Genomic DNA, 8,891 nt, shown 5'->3' with positions numbered 1-8,891 from the left:
TCTATTCCTAAAAGAACCTGCATTTCCCTTTCCTGACTCCCTTCCTGGCTTCCTGTGCGCTAAGCCTTTGCAGTTGTCATCATGGCTTCAGAATGCATTTGATAGGTACAGGAAGTTGCACCAGACGGGAGATGGAACCAGCAATCAATAAAAAAAGAACTATGTTTCTAAGAAAAATGCATCAGGGCTTCCCACCGGAGTTGTGTACCATATGTCCTAATATCCCTGGAACAATGGAGCTAAATTTTAGCTCTTCTGCTTGGCTTTGCCGGCCATCTGAACAAAAAGAAAAGAGACCTTTTAACCTGCTGCTACCCACCTTCCCCACCACTCCTAGTACAGACTGCCTTTCCTTTTAACCCTTTCATCAGATATCACAAAATAAAATCTCTCCTTCCAGCTTTATTTCTCCTGGCTACTAGTTTAGTATATTTATGGTGCATGAGTCATCAAGCTGCCGCCTGATTGGATAAAAACCAAGCACCCCTGAGACCATCAGTCAATTACAGCTATTCTCAGCTTCATTCACAGATTTATTAGCTTGCACACACACAGAGAAATTCATTCAGCAAAGTTCATTCATAAAAATTTCAACACTCTGCATCATTCTGCACATCTCAGCCTTCTGCTGCCGACGGGTTCCTGAAAGAAGCTCTGAGCCGAGTCCAGGAGGGAGGGAAGCTCAGAGATAGGGTGGGCAGGCTGGGAGGGGAGCTGAGGAATACGGAGGGATCGAGAGTCCACCAAATCATGCGGAGCGCCGCGGGTCACTAGTACTTCTGGCTTGTGGCCCGGACGGGATGCGAGACAACATCTTCCAAGAGAGGGCAGCCATCAGAATCAACGAACTCAGGCTGAGGGCGCCTTCGCCTCTCATATACATCTTCTCTTTTTCCTTTTTTTAAATGAACAATCACTGGAACAAATAAAGGGTTAATAGGCCAGTCATTGCCCCGCCCTGTGAGAGCCGGAGGGAGCAGGTTTGAAAGTTCCTGTGTGCGGAAGGGAAGGCTGGGGGTGGGGGGCGCTAAATATTTCTGCAAGGCTCCCGCACCGCTCGCTGGCGATGCGGCGGGACGGGCTGGCCGGTGTTCGGCCCGATTCCGTGCCTGAGAGTTGGCCGTGAGCGATCCCCGCCACCGCGGGCCTGGGTCCAGGCGTTCCCAGCAAGGAATCCAAGGCGAGAACACCGAGTGCTGCCGCTGGGGCCAGGGAGGGACTGAAATCAGCTGGGGAGTTGTTTTCCCCCCGGGCTGTCACCCAGAAGGGCCCGGCAGCCGAGGTGGGCGAGGGACAGTGCAGAGTTGGAGAGGTGGCTGCCGCGAGTTGCATGGGGCATTGAGGCATTCGCTTTCCGTTCCGTTTATCTAGCAGACGACGAGGCGATTTATGCAACAGTATCCTGTTTCAGCACTGCCAAGGCTATGCGAAAACGCGGTCAGGACAGCCTGGCAGGACTTGTGCTGTATGTAGGACTCTTCGGGCACCCCGGGATGCTGCACAGGGCCAAGTACAGCCGCTTTCGGAATGAGTCCATCACGTCCTTGGACGAAAGCAGCCCCGGAGGCTCCGTGGGGAACAAGGGCTCGCCTCAGCCTCCCTACCCCACCCTGGCACCTCACCTGCCGGCTGAAGATGCCACCTTGGCGTCCCAGGAGAGCCCCACCCCACTGTGCACCTTGATCCCTCGCATGGCCAGCGTGAAGCTGGCCAACCCAGCCACCTTGCTGAGTCTGAAAAACTTTTGCTTGGGTACCAAAGAGGTGCCCCGGCTGAAGCTCCAGGAAAGCCAGGACCCGGCTCCCAGCAGCCCGGCTTCCCCTGAGACCGGTCTAAATAGGGCTGGGTCCGCACCTCCGCCGCAGCCAGACCTGGTGGGGCACAGGGCGACTGTCTTAACTCCCGATGCCTGCCCCCTTCCTGGCCCTGGGGAGCCAACCCCAGGGAGCAGGCAGGACAGGCACTTTCTACAGCACCTGTTGGGGATGGGCATGAACTACTATGTGAGGGTAAGTCTATCTCCCTCTCTGTGCTCCTTCTAAGAACTCCGGGGGAGAGGGGCATCTTCCCTTCTGAAAAGGGCTGCACACCACCTAGCTGGGTTCTAGGTTTGGACAAGACATTGTGTAGCTGGACTGAGAGGAGGGGAGCTGGGCTTACGGGTTTTCCTAGGAATATGTGGCTTGTACTGGAGTCAGACAACTTTTGATTCAGGGACATGAACTGGTGCGAACTTGTAGGTAGTATCCAGGGGGAGGGACAGCTTTTGATGGAGATGGCGAGATGGTGTCTTCTTGTCCCCCCTGGACCTAGCATTCTGATCAAGAATGGTGAAGAATTTCTAATCTGTTTAGTGATTGAGACCTGCTAGGCTCTATCAGCCACTGTATTGCGGTCGGGATTTCTGTGCTAGAGGAATGCATGATGTGTAAGGGACTTGAATTACTATTTTTTAAATGTAATTCAGCATTTAACAAGAACTTCTCAAAATGTGGCCATGTCTCTGTGCTTGTGCTAAGAGCTAGTCTTAGGTCTTTAGCGCTCCCCCAACCCCACCCCCACCCCACCTTGTCTTTATTGCCTATACTGCGGCAAGTGGGCCTTGTCCATGAGCTGTGTGCAAAATCAGGGTCCTTGCTGGCCTCCCATATGCCCTTACTTATTCCAGATCTGGGTGAGATTTGCCCCCTGCTCTTCTGGAGATCACATTTCAGTCGAGGAAACCAACCAATGCATGAAATAATAAGAGAACAATAGTTAACAACAGAAATCTAGTGTGAGAATGCTGAAGGAATTCAGGAAAAGGGAACGGTTGTTGTGGTCGGGGATTCATTTACAAGGGAAACCTTCAGAAGGTGTGTCTTGGAAGAGATATCAGAGCCGGGTTGGCAGAAAGGAGGAGATTCCCGGCAGGGCAAGAATAGGAGCCGTCTGAAAGGCAGGTATCGCGGTGGCAGCTGCAGGGGAGGATCTTACAAGCCTACGAGCCAGGCTCAATGGAAGAGGGGGATGCTGGAGGGTCGCAGGTGATAGAGAGAGTGGCTGGCATATCACTGGTGCTTCGACACATGTGAGTTGAATAGAGACAAATATAGATCCTGGGTCGCTTAGGGAAGAGGGAGCCGTTGACTAAAGCCCTTAAATGTCAGAGGAGGAGTTGGTAAACACCGTGACTGGTAAATAAGAACCCTCACTTTGTTTGTAGGCAAACTGTGACTTGATGAAAGTGGTTTCAAAAGGATCAGCCTGAATTGATTTGAGATGTCTGGAAACGGGGAGAAATTAGAGATTGGGATGCCAGTCAGAAAGCCTAGAGTTTAGGCATGAAGGGATGGGAACGTGGACTGACGTGGAGGTGTGAGAGAGATGAAGACAAGAGCCTCTGTGAGAAGACTCAGCAGCCACGGGTGGTCCATCAGCCCATTTCAGCTCATGATACAAATAGCAGAATAGTGGGTAGGCTGGTGAGTTTGTCATTGTTGTTTATGGAGGTTCTGAGGAAGGGGATAGAAGCAGAGTGAGTTGGGAAGGGGGTCACGCTATGTTTGCTTTGGACGTATGATCTTGTTTTGTTTTGTTTTGTTTTGTTTTGTTTTGTTTTTATTGGACGTATGATCTTTAAAGTAATGATAGCTAAGGGCTAGTCATTGGTGAGTAAGCAGTCGTGTAAGACCGGCACTCAGGTGAGAAGTCTGACACGAAGGTGTGAATTTGAGAGAGAACCAATAACTAGCACCAATGGACAATTAAGATCTCAAGGAAGGGCAGATAATGAACGCTGAGAGAGTTCCAGGGAGAACAGGCGTGGGACCGCTCTGGTAAATGGATCAAACCTCTAAGGAAGATAAACTTAGGGGACACGCAGTTCTTGCCCTCCCCCAGAGTGGCATGGCTCATAATGGAAATAGCTTCATGTATCTACTAAAAGTTCATGGGCACATTCTCATTTGTCAGCCTAAGAGTCTGCCAGGCTCTAGTGGGAAAACGAGTGACTCCAGACCCATACTCTCTGCACCTGCCTTCCCGTGACCTAAACATCCTCTACCCTCTGCCCTACCTTTCCTTCCCTTTTGTACCTCCTTCCACCTCCCCATATCCACACACCTGGACAATTTTGGATGTGAAAAGAGTTGCTGTGTGTCCTCCACTTTCCCTAGGGAGTGTTTCCATTTTAGATTTTTAATGAGGACATCATCTGTCTTTTCATGGTGATGAGAGCAGACCCTAGGGAAGGCACTGACCCCCATCACCCAGGTGGGCCACGCTGTATTGCCAATAGACAGTGACATGAGACACCAGTTAACACTTCTCATAGGAGGTCAAAATATATGGAAGAGCCTACTTTGTTAATTTTTATAGAAGTCCCACTTTGAAAGATAGAAGGGACACAGAAGTTATCAAGTTCAATGCCTCTGTGGGGAAACTGAAGCCCAGAGGAGTGATTTTTTTAAGGCTGCCAGGTGAGGCAAAAGGAGAGTTAGAACTCAAGTTTGCTGTGTGCTATTCTTTGCTCTTTTCACCACAGGTTTCCATCCTGGTTGAAATTCTGTTCCTCAGAATTTTTTTTTTTTAAGATTTTATTTATTTATTTGACAGACAGAGATCACAAGTAGACAGAGAGGCAGGCAGAGAAAGAGGGGGAAGCAGGCTTCCAGCTGAGCAGAGAGCCCGATGTGGGGCTCGATCCCAGGACCCTGAGACCATGACCTGAGCCTAAGGCAGAGGCTATAACCCACTGAGCCACCCAGGCGCCCCCTCAGAATTCCTTTAGATATGAACCCATTTAAAAAATGAAATGCCAACATTTTAATCTTTTTTTAGTGCCAACCTATTAATTTATAGTTAAAAATTATCATACCAAGTGCACCCAAATTGCAATCCCTGTATTCCCATCTGTAGGAAGATGCACGTAGGAAGATTAAAACCAAAAGTTGCTTAGGGATACCTGGATGGCTCAGTCAGCTGAGCATCTGACTGTTGGTTTTACCTCAGGTTGTGAGTTCAAGGCCTGATTCTGGCTCAGTGCTCAGTGCAGAATCTACTTGTGATTCTCTCCCTCTCCTTCTGCCCCTCCCTCCACTTGCTCCTCTCTCTCAAATAAATAAGTAAATAAAATCTTTAAAATATATTTATATAAAAGGTTACTTAGTGATGATGGAATCAGAGCAGAGAAGTGAGAGAGATACTCTTGGTGGCTAGTGGACATAGAAACAACTTTTGTAGGCAAGAGATAGCTACACATTCTACTTCCTTATCCACATCATGTGACTTCTCTCCCTGCCCAAACTTATTTGTTTATTCATTCACTCGTTTATTCAACAAATATGTATTATGAACCCATTATGTGACTGGAACTGTTCCAAACCCTGGGGATACATCAGTGAATAAAAGAGAGCAGGTCTGAGCCCCATGGAACTCATATTCTCATGAGTAGAGATGGGCCCTGATTGAATAAACAAGTAAATACAATATGTCACACGTACTAAGTGGTAGGGAGAGCAATAAAACAGTGGAAGTAAAGAAAGGCAGTTGTATTGCATTCCTTTTGGGGCAAAATGACAGAGTTGTAGTTACTCTTTGTTTTGTTTTCTTGCATCTTTTATCTTTACGATAGGAACTATATTTGCCTTCTACTCTAAGTTAGACTTGACTTTGGGTTAAATAACGTTTTAAATTAAAGATTTATTTATTTATTTGAGAGAGAGAGAAACAGAGAGCAAGCCTTCAAGTGTGAATGGGAGGAGGGGCAGAGGGAGAGAATTTTCAAGCAGACTCCCCGCTGAGTGCAGAGCCCAGCGCAGGGCTCCATCTCATGACCCATCAGATCAGGACCTGAACTGAGACCAAGAGTTAAGTGCCCAACCGACTAAGCCACCCAGGTGTCTGTAAATATCTTTTTTTTTTTTTTAATTGACTGTTCCTTCAGTCTTACAATATAGAGTCAGTTATATAGCTGCAAATGTATTATAAGTTCTGAACACCTATTTTTGAGTCACTTTCATTTAAGCTCAGACCTTGAACCCTCTGAAGATCTTTCAGGGAAGGTAGGCCAGCAAGCTATTCTTTGAGAGATACCAGGCCAGAAGTGGGACAACCAGACCCGGGTCTGAGCAAAGCAGTGAGGTGAGTGGAGTCCCTGACATGGTGCCAATTAGTGACTTTTGTTCCCCCCCCCGTAAAGTTAAGTCTTATTTCTTTAGGAGGTATTCTCAAGTCACTTTATCTGTCACTCAACATTCACTCGGAGGTCTCTCCATTGCCCAACATAGTCTGTGGCAAGTACGGAAAAGACACAATGTGACCAGTGCTCTCATCTCTAGAAGGAGAGGACTGCTCTATAGGGCCTTGAAGCCCCCCATTCAATGACTCTAGCATCTTTCTTCATATGGAAGGTGTTTAAAACCTTAGTTCCCATTCCAATTCCCAAACCCCAAATTGCTTATGATTTAGTTGAGAGCTAAATAAAGCAGAGGCAAAGAAACCCAACTGAACCAGAGTGGCCATAGGCCAGTAGGGCAGTTCTGATGCTAGTTCTCCAAGGGAGGCTGCATTCTCCAAATGCTGACACCAAGCCCTCCAAAGTATCTTCTCTACTATCTCTACTATCTACTCTCTATCTTCACGCTTTCCATTGCAAGTTAATAGCAGACAGGTTCAAATCAAGATTTGTCTCACCCTGGTGCTCATCGTCTTCCCACCCTCTGACTCTACCTTGGACCAAGACGGGTAGTCCTGAAAGTTTGTGAATGGGAGTGCACAGACGAAGGACCACACAGATGAATGCAGGACAGCTTTATTACAGGACCGACCCCCAGACCTTGCCTTGTTGCATTTATTTGCATGATTTCCGTCTCATCACTTCAGCCCAACCCACCCCAGCAATTTCCCCAGATTGTGTTAATTCACTAAGGCTTCTGTGATGAATATCATAAAATAGGTGGCTTATGCCACAGAAATCTATTCTTTCAAAATTTTGGAGGCTGGAAGTCTGAAATCAAGGCATTGGCAGGGTGGGGCTCTCTGGAAGGCTCTAAGAGAGGATCCTTCCTTGCCTCTTCCAGCTTTGGGTGGTTGCCAACAACTCTTGGCATTTCTTGGCTTGGAGAAACATCACTCCAACCTCTGCCTCTGTTTGCAGCATGGCTTCCTTGCCGACGTGACCGTATCCGAATTTCCCTCCTCTTATCAAGATACAAGTCATTGGACTTGAGCCTTCGCTGATCCAATGTGACCTCATCTTAACTTGATTATATCTGCTTCCAGATAAGGTCACCTTCATAGATCCATTTAATTTTGGGGTGTTGTAGTTCAAGCCATAACAGTCCCCAAGAACACGTATCGCAATGTGTTTGCCCACAGAAGTGTTCTTGTGTATTGGGCTCGTCAGCTTTGTGTGCAAATATGAATTTATGTTGAGGAATTTATTTACTTCCTTTGTAAATCTCACAGCCTCCTCTTACCATCCATCCTTCCTTGTCTAATGGTATGGCTTATTACTGAGCCAACAGACTAGTATTGTCTATTGTCTGTTGTGTAGACTAGACGTAGTCCACGGTACCGCATTGCTCTGTCTGCCCCAAGGAGCTTTCACACAGGGGAGCACAAGTCTAAGAGTTATGAGATCTGCATTAATCTAATGGTTCTGGTGCTAACCAGCTGCCCTTAGGTGAGTCATTTCACCTCTCTGGGCCTCATTTTCTCATATTTAAAATAAGAGACTTGAACAAAATGCTGCCTAAGAACCTGAGACTCTAGGTCTCCTTTCCCGTTGGTATATTAGGATCTCTTTTGCTTAGACAATGGATTCAGGTCAGTTTCCTAAAGGAAATCATGTTTAACATCTTTGTGTTAATAGAGGGGTAAAGAAATGTCTTTAGCACTCTCTTACCAACACAGAGCTGGCTTCACCAGTAAAGTAGAAAGGGGTGTGTTATACTGGCCTGGCCACAGGTGCTCAGTTCTAGAGAGTTGGTGTAAGAGAAGTCAGGTCGTGGAAAAACGTCCAAGTGTAGGATTCCAGGGAGGAGTGGAGGGCAGGCTGATCCAGGAGGCGGGCCAGGGTGAGTGATGGTAGCAGGGATCATGGCTTACATGGTCTAGCCCGCCAACCTGAGGACTGTAGGAACACCAAGAAGTAACCCTTCTCTATTCTCTTTGGACAAAAGTGCTAAATGAAAAAGGCCCTGCCACACAAAGAGACAGTCTAGTAACCCTAACCCTGAAAGAGGGAGATTTATAACTCTGGGAAACCCCTGAAGAGACAGTCCCACGATTTATGCAAAATAAAGGCAGACCTGAGTGGTGTAGGTCAGGCCATCATGGGTAACAGATGGCTTTCTGCCTCTGTGTGCTGCCCTCTTTTCTAAGCTATTGGTGGCTAAAAGGGTGGTCACATGGCTGGGAGGAAATACTTCCATGGAAGACTGACAATTTGTCATTCAGGGTGTTATATTTTCCTTCCTGTTTCTTGGAGTGAATGTAAAAGTAGATTCTCCTAGAATCTAGAAAAATCCTGGCCGATTTGACCCATTGTTCCTGTTAATCCCCTTATTTTTTATTTTTTTAAATTTATTTTTATTTTTTAAAAGATTATTTATTTATTTATTTATTTATTTTGAGAGAGAGAGAGAGAGAAAGTGCACTTACAGGGAGGGGGATAGAGGGAGAGGGAGAGAAATCCCAAGCGGGCTCCATGACCAACATGGAGCCCGAAACTGGACTTGATCCCCTGACCCTAAGATCACTATCTGAGCCACCCAGGCGTCCCAGTGTTATTCCTTTTCAACTTTCACACATCCTCTAGTTCTTCCCACCCCTGAATACTAGAGCATTACCTGGAAGAGAGAGTCTTAAAGTTCCCCTAGTTCAAAACCTTCATTTTATAGTTGAGG

At 47.0% G+C, this 8,891-nt stretch overlaps 1 protein-coding gene across 1 annotated transcript in view; it reads left to right on the top strand.

Moving 5' to 3' along the window:
• The first annotated feature begins 1,391 nt into the window (after nucleotides 1-1,391).
• SHC4 (SHC adaptor protein 4) overlaps nucleotides 1,392-8,891 on the top strand; it is a 133,823-nt gene continuing 126,323 nt past the window's right edge. The window contains exon 1 of the mRNA XM_080808098.1: nucleotides 1,392-2,009. Within this exon, the coding sequence (XP_080664224.1) occupies nucleotides 1,425-2,009 (585 nt within the window). The 5' untranslated portion in view covers nucleotides 1,392-1,424. The remainder of the gene's footprint in view (nucleotides 2,010-8,891) is intronic.

The sequence above is a fragment of the Martes martes genome (assembly GCF_963455335.1).
Source record: "Martes martes genome assembly, chromosome: 7".
Lineage (NCBI taxonomy): Eukaryota > Metazoa > Chordata > Mammalia > Carnivora > Mustelidae > Martes > Martes martes.
Note: the sequence above shows the minus strand (reverse complement) of the source record. Positions and strands in the feature narration are given on the sequence as shown.